A 20661-nucleotide genomic window follows, 5' to 3' on the forward strand; every position below is an offset into this window, starting at 1 on the left:
ATTCTTTTTGAAACATAAATATGTGGTATTGAAAAGTACAGTAAAAAATATACAATAAAATTGAAGAGAAGATATAGTAAATTTGAATTAAAAAATGTAGTAAGAGATAAAAAAGAATGAAGGTGAAGCACTGCAAAAGAGTTTAAAAAGGGGAGAGATGAGACATAATAGAGATAGAGAGAATCAACAGTTGTTTATACATTATGGAGCCATGTTCAGAGCATTCACAAAGGAAGTTTTTTTTCCAAGTTTCAATACTACTTTAAAAAACGTACAAACTTTACAAACAGTTGGCAATTATCATTTGACCGTAGTTAGGAATATTTTTTTAAACAAAAGCCAATATTTACAAATATATATTTTTAATTTAGTGTTGAAGTAATATGTCAAGATTATTATAATTAAAATAAAAAGTTTTATGAACAGAGGATTGAATTATCAAGGTTTGGATGGTAATAGATTTAAAGTCGACTACTAACTTAACGGTTGATTCAAAATTGAGAGAGAGAGAGAGAGAGAGAGAGAGAGAGAGAGAGAGAGAGAGAGAGAGAGAGAGAGAGAGAGAGAGAGAACAATTTATTGGGCGAAATTCGGAAGCTACAATTCTGACACTATCATTCAAAAGTTTGTGCTGTCTCAGCCCCGTTTAAAAACTGAGCCGCAACTTGCAAAGCTCCATCGGGCTCAAGCAGTTTGCGGACCAAATTCTTCCACCACCATCCATCAAATTCAAGCCATACACCACCAAAAAGCGCACAGCAACCGCAACTCAATTCCCCACAAGAAAATAAAACACACCCAATTCAATCACTTTTTAGTTTTGTACATCAATTCTCGCAGTGGGAACGAAACCCACAAACTCCAATCCTCTGGAACACCCCAGAGAGAGAGAGAGAGCGAGAGAGAGAGAGAGCTTCCTCTTCTCTGCTTCATTGCTGTTATTCAACAATCGTGAGTGTTTCTCTCTGTTTTTTCATTTGATTCTGTTTTTAATTTAGGGTATATTTCGTCTGATTCTGGGGATTCGTTGAACCCTTAAGTCAAAATTTCCCAAATGACGAAAGAAACCGACCCCATTACCATTTTCCCCAAAAAAGAGAAGCAGTGAACTCAGCGTTCAATTTCTCTGCCCTTTCTCGAGGATTATCATCATGTGGGTGTTGGGTATTTTATTTGTTGGTTGTGGACTTTTTCTTTTAATAATACTCGAAATCGGGATCTTATATAATTAATATTGTTGGGACTGTATTGGGTGTATTTTAAGTATTATCTTTTGGACGAATTACAGGCGCGATACAAAAGAGATAACCAAGTGGGAGCTTCCTCTGTGTCGAATCAGCGCTGAGGATTTCTTGGGCGGTTCAATCGGATTCTTAAGCTGCTTTTTCCATTTCATTTCGCAGTTGGGTTTCTAGTTTCCTCTTCGATTTGCTAATTATAACTCCGAATCGTCGAGTGGGAAGTGGGATTTGAATCGTTTGATATGTCTTTTGCTTCATCGTTGGTTGTCTCTCTCAACGTCGAAGTTTCGCTGAGCTTCGGATTTCTTGATTCAGTCCGTGATGGAACCCAATTTCCCGATTCTTCTAGATTCTTCTTCTCCCGAAATCGAACGAACCAGATGAGTAAGAGGCAGAAATGGAGCAACAATTCGCTCTCTACAGAATTGAAATACCCATTTCTTATAGCAGCGAGCATGGTGGCGAATCCCGCCGGAGAAATGGCCATCTCATCGGAGCAGAAGGTGTACAACGTAGTTATGAAACAGGCGGCTCTGGTGAAGCGGCAGCTGCGGACCGCCGGAGAACTGGACGTGAAGCCGGATATTGTTCTTCCGGGGACTCTCAGTTTGTTGAACGAAGCTTATGATCGCTGTGGAGAAGTTTGTGCAGAGTATGCCAAGACATTTTATCTGGGTTAGCCTTTTCTGTAAACATTCTTACCAAAAATTTCAGCCATGTTTGGAGATGGAATTAAGTATCTCTGTTGCTTAAATTCTTCTCTGATTCATTTTTTTTTTCTTTCAGGAACTATGCTGATGACACCTGAGAGGCAAAAGGCTATCTGGGCAATATATGGTAAGTGGTATGAACATTTTTTTTGGTCAGAATTTCCATTGTTTCGTCTTTGTAGCTTTCATACATATCCGTTGCTGCAAATACAGCGTGTGGTTTTGGAATTACTGTGCTTTACTGAGTGCATCCTGCTTAAAGCATGTATACTTCTTCGAGTATGTGTTTCACGAACGTTTTCATTTTCGTTCTCAAGAAATTGGGTGCTTATGTTATGGCTTCGTTGTCGAAATCAACCACCGTAGATTAGTCCAGTGGTTAAAATAGTAAATTATGAACTAAGATACATTTGAAGGTCATAACCAGATATATAAGGAATGTTTTTGCTACACTCTTTTGATTGACTGTGGACTGATTTTCTCCTTATTCTTTGTTTATGGCATGCAGTGTGGTGTAGGAGGACAGATGAGCTTGTTGATGGGCCAAATGCTTCGCACATAACACCTACAGCATTGGATAGATGGGAGGCGAGGTTGGAAGAGCTTTTCCAGGGGAGGCCTTTCGACATGCTCGATGCCGCTTTAGCCGATACCGTTACTAAGTTTCCCGTCGACATTCAGGTTAGCGATGGTTTAATCAACGCAGATGCCATACACAATCTTATATGTTGTTATTTCTTGAAAATTTGGTGTCTCTAGTAGATGTGTGTGGCTGCAAGTTGTTTGAAGTCTAATAAGTTTCATGTGTCTTCTCAGCCTTTTAAAGATATGATCGAAGGGATGAGGACGGACCTGAGGAAGTCGAGATACAAGAACTTCGACGAACTGTATCTGTACTGCTATTATGTGGCTGGGACAGTTGGGTTGATGAGTGTTCCTGTTATGGGGATTGCACCTGACTCAGAAGCAAGCACAGAGAGTGTATACAATGCTGCCTTGGCTTTGGGCATTGCTAATCAGCTTACAAACATACTCAGAGATGTTGGAGAAGAGTAAGTACTATGGCCCTTCCCCCTTGAGTAATTTTGTTAAGCTGAAAACATAATGAAATTGGTAATTAAGTAGGTAAGAAAAACGCCAATTAGAAAGAATAATGATATTTGTTGTTCGAGAATCGTATTTAATAGGTATCTGAACTTTAGAAAATGTCTCCGTTTGATAAGCTTGTGTTCTTTTGTTTTGTTATATAGTTCTTCATAAAAATTTTCAAAATATAGGGCAAATTTTGGAAAAAAAAATGGTTTTCATTTTTTTTTTTAATTTGGCTAAAAATTCGAATATGTTTTGAAGAGAGGTGAAAAACTTACTAATGAAATTGTAGAAAATAGAAACATAAAATTAAAAACGAAATAGTTATCAAAAGACAACTAAACATCCAATTTTGTGTCTAATAGGTCTTTAACGGACAATTTTACCTATCTATTATAGACAAAATTGAAATGTTAGGATCCGATTAGGCACATACCTATTAAACACAACTTTAAAAGTTCAAGAACAGAAGTTGTAATTTAACCAAAAAACAAATAGACTTTGAGGGCCCAAATAGCCTTTACCTACAAGTTTCTCGACAAGCAAACGTTGTTTTGGTGAGGTAGTGGAGATGTTGGACGAGACAATTTTCGGTGGTGTGAGGTGTTTTAAGGGCTTATGTTTGTTTGTTTAGAAATTAGAGTGTTGTGATTTAATGAGATGAAAAATGTTAGATGTGATGCTAATAGAATACATGTGGTGGGTGTTGTGAAGTGCTAGAAGGGGAAGAATTTATCTACCACAAGATGAGCTAGCACAGGCAGGAATTTCAGAAGAGGACATTTTTGGGGGAAGAGTGACTGATAAATGGAGAAACTTCATGAAGAATCAAATCAAGAGGGCCAGAATGTTCTTCGACGACGCCGAGAAAGGAGTCTTGGAGCTTAACAAAGCTAGCAGATGGCCGGTAAACCATACTATTTTTACTTTTTACGATCTTTTTAGACCTGCTAATCACACTAGTTGACGAGAAATGGATAATGAGAGTTCTTTTAAAATATATATATAGGTCCTCACCGGTTATAAAATTAAGGTCCTCATGGGTTTTAAAATATATATATATATATATAATTAGGATGGATTCTTCAGACTGTTTTTGAAAAGTGAAAAACAAAATCCAATAAAAGTGCTACTAATAAAGCCTAAAAGACTAGATTCTTAAAACAATATGGCTTCAAAAAAAGAAAACGCTTCTAACAAACAAAAATAAATGAAAGAATTAGAAATTTCATTTCAAAATTTAATATGTATTTTAATAAATGTCACAACTTTTCATTTTTTCTTTTCAAATTTAGTATAAGTTTGACATTTTTTTTAATATTATCTTACACTACATTTAAGTTTTAGTTAAAGATCATCAACCATGTAGTAAGTTTGAATCTCCACCCACGTGCTTAAAAAAATAAAAGTTTAGTTTTAATTTAGACATGATATTTTTTGTAAGATTTTAAAATTTCTGAAAATGACTCTTAAAACCTTGGTTAGTAGTTCACTTTTTCTTTTTGGTTTGTTTATTATTGGAAAAAGGAAAACCATGAATAAAATTGCAATTGAACAACATGTTTATAATTTCAATTTAACTTTGCACGATCAGAGTGAATAATATGTGGAAGTTGAGAGGCAAACCCACAACCAAAGTCGGGATATATGCTTTAAACAGTAGCGTCATATTCAAGATGACTAATAAAATTTTTTGTTGTTGTTGTAAACTCACGGATCAAATGACTAATCGTACAACGATCTCAATAAAACCAAATTTGTTATCACAAACTCGCCAATTGAATGACTAAGAAGAGAATGTTGGCTTATATCCTTTAGTTTGTTCCCTTTAAAATAAGAATGTTGGTTATGATATTTGCAGGTGTGGGCATCATTGCTATTATATCGCCAAATATTGGACGAGATAGAAGCAAATGACTACAACAACTTCACAAAGAGGGCCTATGTGAGCAAGGCCAAGAAATTGATGGCTTTGCCAATGGCTTATGCAAGGTCTCTTATGGGCCCTTCTTGAACTTACACCACTACTAATTACTATACCAACTCAACAAGCACAATGAAATTTCAACAAGAAAATTTGTATATTAGCATATTCCTTCTTCAATTAGCCATAGTCGATTCCAAAATTTTATTATCGAGGCGTTTCAATCTATATTCTTTAGCAATATCGTTGCTGGTGATTTAAATGTGTTATTTGATGGATGGCCGTAGAGCTCATAGTTTACTTAGGGTTTTGTTTCCATTTTTTTAGACGATAGATAAGATATGTCAATTAACTAGCTTGGAGTGAAAAAAATACGACCTAATTAGCGTAATTTTAGCCCAATGGCTAGATGCACAGCGTGCTAAAAGCCACACTCTAATTTTGATTGTGATTCCTAATCTATATTTTTAAGTTAAGATTGGTATTTTGTGTAAACCTGATAATGTTGTTTTTTCTCTCTTAACAATTTACTCTACAGGCTCTTATCTATTTATTTATCTTTCAAATGAGTATTTTTGTGATCTATTTCTTTTTGCTTTCATCATACTAGACTATTAGCAGAGTGCAGTTTAATAAAATGATCTTCAACATAATAAAATTAGCTATGAATATATACTTTTGATCACGATACATTTTTTGTTGAAAAAAAAAGATCAAGCTGCTTATAATTTGCACATTATTTTGAATCTAAAAGGGAAAAAATTAGTTTTTAAACTACATTATTTAAAACAAAAACCTAGTTTTGTTGGCAAATGCAAACGGCTAACAAAAAGAAAAAAAAAAGGAAAAAAAAGAAATTTAAAAACGCGCGCAAGTAAACGAGAGTGAGAAGACGTGGTCCGTACACGTGGCATGAGATAAACGATAGCTGTGTAAACCCTAAAATCCGATTTTAGGGTTTTGTTGTTCTTCCAGTTCTATATATAAGTTGCTTAGCCCGTCGTCCTCTCAAGCAACCCCCTCGTTTCCACGGCCAATCTGCAAGGTATGGTGTTAGGGTTTTGATCTGAATCAGGTGTACTTTCTTTCTCATCTTCGTAGTGGTTTTAATGGCGTCGAATACTGATTACGAACATCCGCGAGACTCTGTTTCACAATCGGATGCTGCGTATGAGCCGACGCGATAGTTGTTCCGATTCTGTGAACTGCAGAGGCTTTCACTGCTTCCATACGAAGCCGGTCGCTGAATCGCAGTTTTGGAAAAATTCAAGGCCACTACTGCGTTCTCTGTTTTTGATGTTGCTTTTGTACTGTTTGAAACGTATAACTGTCAATCGAAGATGGATGTGATGACACTTTCCCCAAATGATCGAAGCTGATTATACTATGCTCTGGTGTATTATCACATTCTGTTCTGATCCATCTACTTTGATATTGATTGAATTGATTTTCCTCCATTTGAATTTGGCTTTACATCTTCATCTTACTATTTGGCATGCATATATGCGAACCTACTACTCTTCGATTGATCTATTGCTGATCTTCTTACTGGTTGATGACTTGAGATGTTTCTACATAGTAGTTAACTGAATGTTTGCAATGAAGATGGAAGTGATGATACTTTCCCCAAATGATCGAAGCTGATTTTACTATGCTGGTGTATTATCACAATCTCTTCTGATCCATCTTCTTTGTTCTTTATTTAATTCATTTCACTCCATATTTACTTGTCTTGACATTATTCATAGATGCGAATGCTACTGCTCTTCGAATCTAATTCCGATTTTCTTACTTGTAATTGACTTGAGATTTTTGTACATAGTAGTTATCTGAATGAAGATGGAAGTGATGATACTTTCCCCAAATGATCGACGCTGATTATACTATGCTGGTGTTTTTATCACATTTTGTTCTGATCCATCTTTCATCTTGATTGATTTGATTTCTTTCTTAGTTATATTTGTTTCCGTAATTGTATTTTATAGTTTTATTTCTGGTAATTAACTTGTGATGTTTGCATTGAGTTGTTTCAAATTGAATACTTTCTGTGAAGATGGAAGTGATGATACTTTCCCCATACGAACGACGCTGATTTTACTTTGCTGGTGTTTCTTAACACTTTTATCTGATCCATCTTCTAGCAGATTCAGTTTTTTGCCTCTATTATGTGTTTTTATCGTTTTTTAATCTTTCCTAATTTTTACTTGTTTATGCGTACTTTTGCTAAATTGCTTTTGAAAATTTAATTCCATTTCATTCTATAGTTGTGAAATTCCATTCAAATATAAGTTGGTTTGTTAAATTTACAGAATCAAGATTTCTACTAATAATTTGAAATACACTTTGACTACAAACGATATATATATATATATATATATATATATATATATATATTTTGTGGAATTGGTAATTGCTGAAACATCGAAATTTTACAAAGAATTTATTTGAATTGTTAACTTCAAAGTATTTGATTCTTCTAATTGTGGTATGTAGCTTAAATCAATGGATAATAAAAATTAAACTGGTTGTGTTGTGAAAAATAACTTGGTTTTATATTTTAAAATTTAAAGAAAAGAGGAAGTTTAACCATTAACTTTTGTGGACCCTTTTATAATATGGATTACACAATTTATTTTCTTGTAAGCGTTTAAAAATATACATAAGAATTACATTTTTATTTTTGACCTATAAAAGCATTATAGTTTTATGAAAAAAATTTTCTAGAAGAAAATTATATATATATATATATATATATATAAGATTGACAACTTAATAAAATACTTTGTACAAAATTAAGTAGAGAGGAAGTATAGATTGAGCAATGATAAATGAAACAAACTTCATCTTTAGAAGGATTTAACATGGTAAGTTAAATGCAATCAATAATTGAGAAGGCCTGCAAATTAATAATAATTTGGCAGTTTTCATAAGAAAGCAGTGTTTGTTGGAAGTTTGATTGGCACATTTGTATGTATCAAATAATGGTGGTAGAACAAGATAAAGGGAGCATACCATAATGCCTATTATTATTTAGCAAGTTTTTTAAAAACGGACTCTAGCTAATTAGAAATTGAGGGATATCCATTTGTTTTTAAATAACCTTGAAAGAAGAAAAGAATGAATAAGGTTGATAAAAAGCAATTTAGGAAAATGTCAAGCTAGAGAAGTTATATTTATTTAGTTTTTTTATTTTATTAATTTTTTTTAACTAGGGAGAGGGTACGAAATTTATTGTAAAATTGTGTGGAAGGACTACTGATTACCGAATAATGGTTAGCATTGATTTTCAGAATCTAACAATGTTTGAGATTTGATTGTAGCCAGAAATGGTTGCAGCAAAATACGTCAATAATAAAATACGGAACAATGAAAACATCCTCTAGCAATATGGCTTTAACAATTTAATTAATTGGGTCTGTAAAATTTTGATCTCCATTAACGTAGGCACTGCATAAAAAGTAAATTAGCGTTAGGAAAATACATTTTGGTTTTTATAACAGGTGTTTCTAGTTCTTGAGGTTAGAAAAATGTTCATAAATGGCGCATTAGTTTCTTTTACTATTGGTTTATTAATGGTAAATTGTTGATTTGATGAGTTGTCTTAAATTAAAGATGTTTTTTTGTCCTCAGATTTTTTATTTTCTAAAGGAATTTAAGCATTTTGCAATTGATTTTGTTTATTATTTCTCTTTATTTGAGAATATTCTTACCATTATATAGAAGTTTTGGAAATAATCAAAACATGTTTCTTCTCTAATGTTTTTTAAAACATTAATAAAAATAATTGTTTTATCATATTTGACTTAATGGATGCTCATTGTTCTTAGATAAAAATGAAGATAAACAAGAACCATGAAACTTACCAAATGGGGTTTTATATTTCTCTTTCCAGCTCAGGTTTCTTCCTCCTCTCCTCAACTTAACTGTGCCAGCTGTGCTGTTGTTGATGTTACATTCATTGCCTTGGTTTGTAATGGCCGTTCAATAAGGTGAGGTTGGTGACACTTTATTCCAGAGAAAGATTGTTGGGTATGCACCTAGAGTTTCACGTAGGCTAGAAAATGAGGACGTCACGGGTATATAAGTGATGAACATCTGTAACATCTTTGATAGTATTATACCATTATGGAAATGTGGATGGTCTCTTGTCTCTAACATTATTCATTTTTTATGATTCCAATGGGGGAAGTTAAATAAAAATATGCTATAGATTGATTTTTCCATAATTTGGAAAAAGAGAGTCCCATCGCTGCAAAAATAAAACTTAATTAATCCGTGTTTGCTCGCTCAACAATATATTTTTTGGACTTACACTGCCACTAAGAATATTATCATGTTTTTCTTTCTACACTGTCATCCTCTTTGTTATTCTCTCTTTTGGTCTTGTTCTTTCCTTCTTCATCCCACTCTTCTTTATCAACATGAAAAGACAACCCAAAATAAAATTAAAAAACAACCTAAAATTGTTTGCCTCATTGTGCTTCATTTTGTAAATTGTTTGTTGCATAGTGAAACATCTTTTCAATATCAAATTCTTTTTCCAAATTGTTCAGTTCTTCAAGCTATGGTTTACTTTATTCCTCTTTCATATAATGTAGTCTCATCTTGTGATTCCTTCTACATCTTCATATTGTAGTCCTCTAAGAATCTCTTGTTCAATGCCTTGGTTAGGTCTTTGATGAGAGATTGAAAAGTTTGATGGGTATATCATTTTCTAAAATTATTTTTATAAAAAATTTATTTATAATAAATTTGTCTTTCGCTTTTGGTAGAATACACTTTTTGTTGAGGATAAATATCTATTTGGTTCATAAGTCTGGAGAGAGAAGAGAGGAAGAAGAGGGAAAAATGCTTAAAAACGAAATAAGGGACATTTTAAAAATATTTTCTAATGGTCAAATTAAGGGACAAAAAATGTAATTTACCTTTTTTTTTCATACTTCTGATTTTTTTTTAATAGCTTCAACAATTTTTTTTGTTATTAAAAAATTTATGACTACATGACAAAAATGTAGGCTTAAAATACATCAACTAAGTTGGGAGGCATTAGGCGTATGTCCATAAATTCAAATCCTCATTTCCCTGAGATAAAAAAAAGTTGGAGGGATTGGTATGGTTAAAGTGAACAAAAATTTCCAAAAATTTCCAAAAATATACTATTTATTATTTTTTTTTGGAGACACCAAAATTATATTATTAAAGTTCCACATTTTAAATTTTGATAATGCAATTATTTTACTTTTGGAATCAATTTCAGTAATATTTTGCATTTTCATAAAATATAATTTGCTTGACTTATTTTTCATTTTATATTTTGCCCTTTTCAGCTAGATGCCTACTCTCTATTTTCCACTTGAACTTTTTGACTTTTATTTTTATTTATATTTCTTTTTATCATCTTCTATCATTCTCTCTTTAAATTCAAGTCCTTTGATTCCATTTACTCACTTGGGATGTTTGGATCTTCTCACCCACCCACCCATCAATTGATAGAAGTACTTTTATTTTCCAAATTCCTTTAGGATCAAATTCAAAATTTTAAAAAATTCAAAAAGAAAAAAACTAAATATAATTTGTGTCTGAAATGATATGCATATAACTTTAGTAGTAGTACCAGTTTGAGGAAGGGTGATCTAAACTTTTCAATAGATTAAATTATAAATTTTATTTTTTTACTTTGAAAATTGAACTTAATATCTTAACTACATCCTAAAAATTCATATCATGCTTACCTTTAAAATGCTAATGTCCATATTCTATTAGATATAATTTAAGTGAGTGACATGATCTGTAATTAGAGATATTCTAAACCATAATAATTAAACTTTAAACCCTAATTCAATCCTAATTGTATTTTCCTATAGACTAAGATGTAATTGAAAGTATTTTAAAACCAAGGATTAAATAAACACAATAATGGGGAAATAGAACAACATAATAGCTTAGAAATGAAAAATAAAAATGAAAAGGTATACAAATTTATTCTCTTCTGCCGCGTAAGCTTTTGATATTTGTCTTTTTTATATCATGTTTTGGTGTGTGTGTCACATCTATAGGGTTCTCCTTGTCTAAAGTTTACAATCATATTTCCTTATATCTTCATAGCTTTAGGTACATACCATAGAATATACTATTTTTACTATATATTAATATTAAAAAAAAAACTATCACCATTCCTAAAATTGATGGTTTGATTTCCATTTTTGCAATTGCTGAATTAGAAAAAAAAGAAAAAAAAATAGATGTGCACGATAAAATTATTTAAAAAAAAATTAAAAAATGTCATTAGAACATATTTGGCACATAGTTTAACTAGTCAAGATATTAACATTCTCTTTTATATATCTCTACTCCATTATTTGAATAATTGTAATACTTTAAAGAAAGAAGTTATTGGTAAATTGGCTGATTTTGTTAATCACTAATTGTTTTGGTAATAGTATCTTTTTTTTTTCCACCTCAAAGAAAAAAAAATAGTATGTTTATTTAGATATTGATTAACTATAATCTAATAACTTTTGATTAATTCATTATATAATGATTAGACTATAATTGGATGCGTATTTTTTCGTGAGTGTCAGCACCAACTTCCATACATCTCGATTAATCTCGCTACTTGCTAAGTTATGCTAGATTTGTAGCTATACAAGATTACAAAACTTTAGTTGGATTTGTATTAACTTTTTTATTCTTAAAACTAGAATAATGAATATGAAAATGCATCACACTTTGAACCTTTGTATCTTACCCATTCCCTCTTTTCTCCTTCTATCTTCCATCTATCACCATAGTTGGCAACCCAATTGCCACAAGACCATTATCCTCTGATGCTTCTTTTAAAAAATTTTCCTCCTTTATTCAACGAGAAATAAGAAACGAAAAACTAAAAACAAAAAATAAAAAAACTTGTTATTTATATTGAGTCTAGTATAATTAGAGTGATAAACATGACAAGAATTATTCCTATTATAATATTATTAATAAGTAGAATTATAAAATATTTCAAGAAAATATGAGGGTTTCAAATAAAAAAAAAAGAATGATTGAAAAAAAGATGACTATTCTAACTATATTTGGATCGCTTGTTGTATTAAAACAACTTTCAACTTGATACGTGAATATTTTATTCTCATTAATCGAAAAATAGATCATGTTTTATAATTGGTTTTTAAAATAAAGTTATGCTTAGACAATAACTTAATTAACAACCAAAATAATGTTCCAAACTTTATATATCTTAATCAATTGAACTATTATTTAAAAAAGCGTAAATATTAACAACTAAGCATCAACTCAACAATCATTTTTCTTTACATGCAAAACTAGACACCTAGAGAGAGAGAGAGAGAGAGAAAAGATCAATTTGAATACCAAAAATTTGGAGATAGGTAGATGAATGATTTTGGTGGTTTTGATTGAAAGTTCCTTTCTTTTCAACCATTTGATGAGGAATAGTATATTCTACTGGTTTGGTAAAGGACACCAAATCTTGGAATAAGGAATAAGCTTTAACTATACCTTAGGTATGTTTGTGGAAAAAGGAAAAAAAAATTTAATAAAAAAAGGGCAAACTAATTTAAGGTTACTGTACTTTGATCTTAAATTTAGAACAATAGTTAAAGGTAATAAGTTCAAACTCAACTTTACCTCTAATGGCAACTTGAGCATAAATCAACTTATTAAGACATAAGTTCCCGACCCAAATGTCGCAAGTTTAGAATTCCCCTCATCCACATATGTCGTTGTAGCAAAAAAAGAAAAAAAATCCACCCCTCGTACTTGAGAAATGTAATATTAAAAAAAAACTCTCTTGAATAGGTAATAGGTGTCTTATACATCAAAATGTTTATAATGAAGTTACATAAATATAAATATAACATAGAGTTTGAAAATAAGGATTTAGAAAATAAAAACATTATATTTTATTTTTGTAATGGAAAATAAAATGTTATTTTCATCATTGTTGTAGAGTAGATTTTTTTTTTTATCAAAGAGCAATAAAATAGAAAAAAATTATCAAATTATATTTTTGTGTCTAAACAAGAAAAGGGAAAAACAAAAACCACAAAACTAAAAAACTAGTACACAAAAGAAGGTTAATCAAACCCTTTTTTTTGTTTAAAGAAATAAATCTAAGCTATTTTGTTCACAATGCTTTTATTTGTTACTTTACTATTTATTTATTTTTCTTAAATGGTTAAAAATTTAGATTTTTTTTTTTTAATTTGTGAATAAGTAAGATTAATCTATAAAATAAAACGTTTTCCAAATTGACTTCAATTAAACAAATGAAGAGAAAAAGTTTAAGTTCAAAATTGTTCATAAGGCTATAAGCGGACTTAGCTTCGTGGTCAAGTTACAAAGTTGGTAGTTTAAATTTGAATCTCACATTTGTAATGTAATATGCTCAAACTAACAATCACAGAAAAAAAAGTTCATAGCTAGTTCCTTTTCCTTCATTTTTAATAACAAGAAAAAAAGGAAGAAACTATATGCTATGAGTATGAAATTAAAAGTCCACAGTTGATAATGCAATTAGAGTCAATAAATATTAATTAGGATGGCAGAAGAAGAAGAAGATGATGAAGATCACAAGGAAAGAATAATTAAGCATAAGATGAATTGAAGAGAATCTGATGTAAGTTAGAGAAATTGTTTTCCTTTATCCGAGAATGTTCTTTCTCCTTGTCTTCAACCCAAAAAAATCCCTCCTTTTTTCAATTTTGTTTTGTTGTTTTGAATTCTCTGTGATAGAATCACAAATCCCCTACGCCATTCACAAATATGGCCATTTGGGTGTCTCTATAAATGCCCCAAATGGTTGAATCACTCCTCTCCAAGCCAAGCTGCATTATTATTATTGTTTGCAAATATTGCTGTTTTGGTGTTGGTATTGGTTTTTCTGAGAGAATAAGGTATTATTAATGGCTTCTTCTGCAGTGTCTGTGGGTGGTGGCAGTGCCATTAATGGGATGCCTGAGGCGCTGAGGCAGAGCCATGGCTACATGAAGAGATGCTTTGGGAAGTTGGTTGAGAAGGGGAGTAGGAGTAGGAGTATGAAGCTCAAGGAGTTGATGGAGGCTATGGAGATGGCTTTTGATGATAAGATGGAAAGGATTAGGGTCATGGATGGACTTCTTGGCCATATCTTGTCCTCCACTCAGGTCTTGCTCTCTTTCTCGATATATACTTCTCCATTGACTGAAGTCAGACTCACCAATCTTGTATTAATATTCCTGAGTTCCATTTCAAAACCAATTGGCAATGAGATGAGTAATCTATGTCTATTATAAACTATCGTCATGTCGCTTTTCTTTTCAATGTGGGATCCTTAACATCTTGGCCCATAGATGGTGGTTCCTCCGAACTCACTTGTATATTATAAACTTTGTTTGGTTTCTTTATCTTTTCGAATTATCCTTATAAGTGGGCAGCATGAATCCCCTTTCCCTCTGGTTCTTTTGCTCTAGTTTACTTCTCTCTCTCTCCCTTGCTCTTTTTCACTTTACTTTTTTTTTTTCTCTCTAGCACGTCTCTCTAAATTACGTTTTTCTCTCTCTCACAAAATCCTCAAAAGCTAGCCTCTTTCTCTTTTTCTGAAATGCTCGATTCCTCTTCTCTTGACACTTGTATTCCTCAAAGTATTATTTTCTCTTACTCTTATTTTTACCTGTCTTTCTCTCTCTCTTTATCATATTTTTCTCTAATTTAAACCTCTCTCTCTAACACTTTATCATTTGAAAAATATTTGGCTATTCAACAACGAGAAGAAATAAAAGGGGTGAAATGAAACTTGTAATTAATTACATGCATTATATTTATTATTGTGTAGGTGGCAATTGTGTCTCCTCCATATGTTGCCTTTGCCCTAAGACCTCAACCAGGATGCTGGGAATTTGTCAAAGTCAACTCCATAGATCTCTCGGTTGAACCTCTCACCTCTACCCAATTTCTCAAGTTGAAGGAAACCATTTACGACAGTGAATGGTATATACATACATACATATATTCTTATTGTGTTTGTTGTTTTCATAAAATTATTTTAATTATTATTATTAAATGTGTAGTTTTAGATTCTAAAAGTTGATCATATTGTAGGGAAAATGATGAAAATGCATTGGAAGTGGATTTTGGAGCAATTGAGTTCACAACTCCCCACTTAACCATTCCCTCTTCAATTGGAGAAGGTCTTAGTTACACTACAAAGTTCCTCACCTCAAAACTAAGTGGCAAGTTGGAGAATTCACAACCCCTTGTGGATTACTTGTTGTCCCTTGATTATCAAGGAGAGGTATGCACAAAAAAAGAAAACAAAAGCTAAAATTTAATGGTTATATTTTAAAAATTGGCTATGATTTTAGAAAAGGCGAAATTTCGAAACCCACGTCTACGACATCGTTATCAAATGGACCAAAAAATGAATGAAAGCGAAGCTGACATATTTCTGATTACTTACATGTGGGGCTTCTATATATTGCTTTTTTCTTTCTCTGATTGTGATTTTTTTTTTTAATTGTCACACAGAAACTTATGATAAATGAGACCCTGAACACAGCTTCCAAGCTTCAAATGGCACTGATCCTTGCTGATATTTTCCTCTCTGCACTTCCTCCAGACACACCTTATGAAAATTTCCATCTCAAGTAAGTAACCGACCTTGTTAATAGAAAGTCCTGAGTTCGAATTCCTATAAGATGTCTTTTATTTCTGACTCGCCACCCTACACGTGAGAGAAAGTGTTAAATATATACTTAATGGTTTAAGTTTTTGGATTTAGCGACGGTTTAATATTTTCGACTCTGATCATGTTGACCAATTTTTATGGACTTCAGATTCAAGCAGTGGGGTTTCGAGAGAGGGTGGGGAGACTGTGCAGGAAGAGTAAAGGAAACCATGAGATGTCTCTCTGAAATATTCCAAGCCTATGATCCAACCCAAATGGAGAAGTTCTTCAGCAGGCTTCCCACCATTTTCAATGTTGTCATTTTGTCTCCCCATGGCTACTTTGGCCAATCTGATGTTCTTGGTTTGCCCGATACCGGAGGCCAGGTACGTGGTATCATCGATCAGGATGAAATTAATGAGAATGTAAGAATGTTATCTCTTTGATGTTATTTGCTCGAACCCGAAGGTATAGAGATAAAAAAGGCCAACATTATATTCATATTCATATTGATTCTTTACTTATGGGTGTGGCTTTTTTGTGGCTATTCAGGTTGTGTACATTCTAGATCAAGTTAAAGCTATGGAAGAAGAATTGCTTCTCAGAATTAAGAAACAAGGACTCAACTTCAAACCTCAAATTATTATTGTAAGTACTAAAAATAACCTTTCGATAGATAAGGCATGTCGTTAGATACTATGTTAAATCATCGTTATACTTAAAAGTTTAAGTTGATAGGTCGAATACTTATATATATATATTATTTGATAAATATGTAGATTACAAGGCTTATTCCGGATGCCAAGGGGACCAAGTGCAACCAATCGTCAGAACCTGTCTTTGGGACTAACTACTCTAATATTGTTAGGGTTCCGTTTAGGACCGAAAAAGGCATCCTTCGTCGTTGGGTTTCTCGTTTCGACATTTATCCTTTTCTCGAGAGGTTTGCACAAGTAAGTATTCTAAACGTAATTCGAAAATTAAGCTTGTTTGAACACAATTTCTTTTAATATGTTGTCACTTCTCTTTGAAACATATTTGAATTCTTATCCACGATTCAAAAACAAAAAAAAAAGACTTTGAAAACTACATTTTTTAATCACTTTCCAAATTTTGGCATAGATTTGAAAAAGTTTCTAAAACTAGGTAGAAAACAAAGAAAACGGAGTGAAAAGCAATATTTAAGAAACAAAATACTTATAATACGAGACCTTAATTCTTCCAAAATTTGGTTAAGATTTATTAAAGAAATATTTTTTTTGGAGGTGGCTAACCAAAAACAAAATCTTTATCAAACGGGTCGTGAACTTTTTCCTTTGAAATCTTGTTCTAACATGTTTGATATTAGGATGCCACTGCCACAATATTAGATCTCATGGAAGCAAAGCCAGATTTAATCATTGGAAACTACACAGATGGGAATTTGGTGGCATCCCTCATGGCCAGCAAACTAGGGATAACCCAAGTACTTACTTTCTTCATACTTTAATTTCTAATTAAGAAATGTCTTGAAGAAATAGCTTTTATTTGTAACACAAAATTTACTAACATAATTAATATGCAAAACCAGGGTACTATTGCACATGCCTTGGAGAAGACAAAGTATGAAGATTCAGACCTTAAATGGAAGGAATTGGACTCTAAATATCACTTTTCTTGTCAATTCACTGCTGATATTCTTGCCATGAATGCCACTGATTTTGTCATTGCAAGCACATACCAGGAGATTGCTGGAAGGTTAGAAAAAAAGAGGGAAAAAAATTGTAAAAGCAGAAAACTAAAAATGAAATGGTTATTAAATCGAGTGTAGGTTCAAATCTTAATCCTGTATTTGTGATGTGTTTGCGATGTTTTATCATTGAAAAACTTTATGGTTTCAGCAAGGAGAAGCCAGGCCAGTATGAAAGCCACGAGGCGTTTACGCTTCCGGGGCTCTGCCGAGTCGTCTCGGGCATCAATGTGTTTGATCCTAAGTTCAACATTGCAGCACCAGGGGCTGATCAGGATGTCTATTTCCCTTACACAGCGAAAGAACTGCGATTCACGTCGTTTCAACCCGCCATTGAGGAACTTTTGTTCAGTAAAGTTGAGAACAATGAGCATATGTGAGTCTTCATATAAATGCCTGCCATGCCATATTTTTTGTAGTATGAACCGTTTGTGTATATGAGATTACAAACCACTTCTCTGTTTTTTCATGAAACAGAGGATATCTAGCAGATAGGAAAAAGCCTATCATCTTCTCGATGGCGCGGCTCGATGTCGTCAAGAACATCACCGGGTTGGTCGAGTGGTTCGGGAAGAATGAGAAGCTGAGAAACTTGGTGAATCTTGTTGTGGTTGGGGGATTCTTTGATCCTTCCAAATCAAAGGACAGAGAAGAAATGGCAGAGATAAGAAAGATGCATGAATTGATTGACAAACACCAACTCAAAGGCCAGATCAGGTGGATAGCAGCACAGACTGATCGGCGCCGTAACGGAGAACTCTACCGCTGCATCGCGGACACGAAAGGAGCCTTTGTGCAGCCTGCTCTCTATGAAGCTTTTGGTCTCACAGTCATTGAGGCAATGAATTGTGGTCTACCAACCTTTGCTACTAACCAAGGGGGTCCAGCTGAGATCATAGTTGATGGGATCTCTGGCTTCCATATCGATCCCAACAACGGCGACGAATCGAGCAAAAAGATCGCCGACTTCTTCGAGAAGTGCAAGAGCGATCGCGCCTATTGGAACAACATTTCGAACGGTGGTCTGCAACGAATCAACGAATGGTAGTCACAAGAACTAGAAATACTTTTCAAAGTTATATTACATATTCTTGCACTTTTGACACCAAACTCTAATGATATTCTCTGTTTTGGAAGCTACACTTGGAAAATCTATGCAAATAAAGTGCTGAACATGGGAAGCACTTACACTTTTTGGAGGCAATTGAACAAGGACCAAAAGCAGGCAAAACAGAGATACAACCAAATGTTCTACAATCTGCTTTTCAAGAACTTGGTATGTTTTTGCTGCTGCAAATTTGCACATATCTTTGCAAAATTTATAACCCCTTTTCATCATGTTTTAAGTTACAAGCCTTTTCATTGTCTTCCCAGGTGAAGACCGTGCCGATTGCAGTCGACGAAAATCCGCAACCGGTACCCAAGTATGCAACAACAAATTCAACATTTACATTACACTTTCATACATATGGTTAAAAATTCAGGGTGAAACTAATCTGTAATGTTTGTTCTTCTTTTGCAGCACCAAGCGCACGCAATCTCGGGTTCAAAAGTAAGAAATCGGTTTCGAATTCAGGTTCGATGATCATCAATCCTCTTTGAACTCTAACATTTGGATATCATGAAATCAACTCAAAGATTTGAATCATATTTACCTTCAGGTTTTTGGAGCATAAAAAGGTCTAAGCCAAGAAACTCTTTACAAGAGAGTGTTGCCTTTCTACATAATATATATTCTCAAGAAGTCATAGATATATTGTAATTGGAATATGTATCCCTTTTACCTTATTGATGAAGAAGAGAATAATTTCAATGGTATTGATGCTGAATAAAGCTTTATAAGTTTTCTATTTTAGCATTTTTCTCTTCATAAGTTGATAAGAAAATATTGATTCTAGAAACTCTGCAAAATTGTCTCTATCTTTACTTAAAAATATATTGTAAAAGAAGTTTGTTGGTTGCAAAAATTATCCAATAATTTGTGAATCTCCATATAAAGTAAATTATGACAAGGTTTCAAAGCTTATCAAATTATTTTTATTAAAATATTACTGTTTTTGAAACGAAGTGACATCAAGATAAACATGTTAAAAAAAAAAAAAGATATGCATCTGAATTAAAACTTATGCTTCAAGGTGGAAATATTTTGATTGTGAAATAATTTTAAGACTTTTGCATTGTTTGATATTAGCTTCTAAATGATTTAATCTACTTGAGAACATGTGATTAATAGTCCTTTTAGCATAGTGAAATATATACTTGTTCCATATAAAACTTGTCATCTTAAAAAGAATATCACTTTTTCATGGGATAGAACCTATTAATTTATTCCAACACCAAGGTGAAGTAGAAAGGACATTGAAATATTTTTATAATAATGTTTTCGTTTATGAATTGTTTTAATAGTGAATACTTTCAACTAATTTTGTTTTAGACTACTAACAATACCATAATTAACTTTGTCTTAGCTATTAAGGTAATAAGACGAATAGTTTAGGTTTATTATAAACTTTTGCTAGGTGTCTTATTCCTTAATATTAACTACACGATAATTGACATATTTGGTTAGAAGTAATAGATAGATGAAAAAAAAAGTAGACCAGGGATAAAATAACCCTTCAAAATTGATGAATGTAATATAAATACAAAAAATGATTGAGTTGTAAATATGACATTTTTTAGATTAAATAACATCAATAAAATCTTAGACCTTAGGGACTTTTGAATTATAAATTGTCTATAAATTTTGATGGTGGTAATCAATTTAGACCTTAACTTAAAAAATATATAATAATTACATTCTATTACTTTGATTATTGTATCAATTTAGTCTTCCAACTTTTAATCAATTCTAATTATATATGTCCCAAAACTTTGATTTTTATTTTTATTTTTACGTGTAGTTCCAACCTTATTAACATCATTAATTAAATAGGCAGACTTATGGTACAAAAGATAGGATGGTTTCATATGGTATGATAGACCAATTGGTATAAGAAAAAATAATAGCAAGACAGAACTAGAAATCTATCAAATAGGATTTGATACGTGTTATCTCAAAAATGGAATGTATACGTAGCATATCTACTTTCGTCTATTATTTATTTGTCATATCGTGTCAAATCGATTCAAGTTTATGCAATAATAACATGTTATAATTTAGTTAACTACGATAGAAATTATACATAGAACTATAATTCAACGTTGGAGGGTAAACTCCTCTGGGCTGATCTGTCCTTCAATAGTGGAAATCACGACCTTTAGGTCGGGGCCAGTACTTAAACACATATGAAAGCACCCAAAGT

At 32.5% G+C, this 20661-nt stretch overlaps 2 protein-coding genes and 4 non-coding genes across 8 annotated transcripts; all 6 read left to right on the forward strand.

The window, feature by feature from the left end:
* Positions 1 to 637: 637 nt before the first annotated feature.
* On the forward strand, positions 638 to 5174 carry PSY (PHYTOENE SYNTHASE). Its single transcript, XM_022285988.2, has 7 exons — positions 638 to 951; positions 1289 to 1916; positions 2028 to 2078; positions 2460 to 2632; positions 2768 to 3003; positions 3755 to 3947; positions 4902 to 5174. The coding sequence occupies exons 2-7, from the start codon at positions 1484 to 1486 to the stop codon at positions 5052 to 5054; spliced, it is 1239 nt and encodes a 412-aa protein (XP_022141680.1). The 5' UTR covers positions 638 to 951; positions 1289 to 1483; the 3' UTR covers positions 5055 to 5174.
* Positions 5175 to 6304: 1130 nt separating this feature from the next.
* On the forward strand, positions 6305 to 6387 carry LOC148212028 (small nucleolar RNA Z103). The gene has a single exon (XR_015790619.1). It is a non-coding gene; the product is annotated as a small nucleolar RNA Z103 (small nucleolar RNA).
* Positions 6388 to 6569: 182 nt separating this feature from the next.
* LOC148212029 (small nucleolar RNA Z103) lies at positions 6570 to 6650 on the forward strand. Its single transcript, XR_015790622.1, has one exon. It is a non-coding gene; the product is annotated as a small nucleolar RNA Z103 (small nucleolar RNA).
* Positions 6651 to 6803: 153 nt separating this feature from the next.
* LOC148212030 (small nucleolar RNA Z103) lies at positions 6804 to 6885 on the forward strand. The gene has a single exon (XR_015790618.1). It is a non-coding gene; the product is annotated as a small nucleolar RNA Z103 (small nucleolar RNA).
* A 132-nt stretch (positions 6886 to 7017) lies between these two features.
* LOC148212031 (small nucleolar RNA Z103) lies at positions 7018 to 7098 on the forward strand. Its single transcript, XR_015790623.1, has one exon. It is a non-coding gene; the product is annotated as a small nucleolar RNA Z103 (small nucleolar RNA).
* Positions 7099 to 13784: 6686 nt separating this feature from the next.
* Positions 13785 to 19211, forward strand: SUS5 (sucrose synthase 5). Of its 3 annotated transcripts, none has more exons than XM_088122668.1 (15): positions 13785 to 14128; positions 14797 to 14951; positions 15063 to 15255; positions 15489 to 15607; positions 15797 to 16013; positions 16180 to 16275; positions 16407 to 16580; positions 16976 to 17092; positions 17198 to 17433; positions 17508 to 17732; positions 17834 to 18400; positions 18494 to 18632; positions 18731 to 18780; positions 18879 to 18908; positions 19018 to 19211. In XM_088122668.1, the coding sequence occupies exons 1-15, from the start codon at positions 13889 to 13891 to the stop codon at positions 19040 to 19042; spliced, it is 2583 nt and encodes an 860-aa protein (XP_087978794.1). In that variant the 5' UTR covers positions 13785 to 13888; the 3' UTR covers positions 19043 to 19211. The 3 variants fall into 3 exon arrangements, with proteins under 3 accessions (XP_087978794.1, XP_087978795.1, XP_022141346.1); XM_088122669.1 differs by having other exon boundaries at positions 13786 to 14128; positions 18879 to 18932; XM_022285654.2 differs by having other exon boundaries at positions 13787 to 14128; positions 17198 to 17364.
* The last annotated feature ends 1450 nt before the right edge of the window (positions 19212 to 20661 follow it).

This window comes from Momordica charantia (assembly GCF_013281855.1).
Source record: "Momordica charantia cultivar OHB3-1 chromosome 4 unlocalized genomic scaffold, Mcharantia_2.0 BLBB01000004.1, whole genome shotgun sequence".
NCBI classification, from domain to species: Eukaryota; Viridiplantae; Streptophyta; class Magnoliopsida; order Cucurbitales; family Cucurbitaceae; genus Momordica; species Momordica charantia.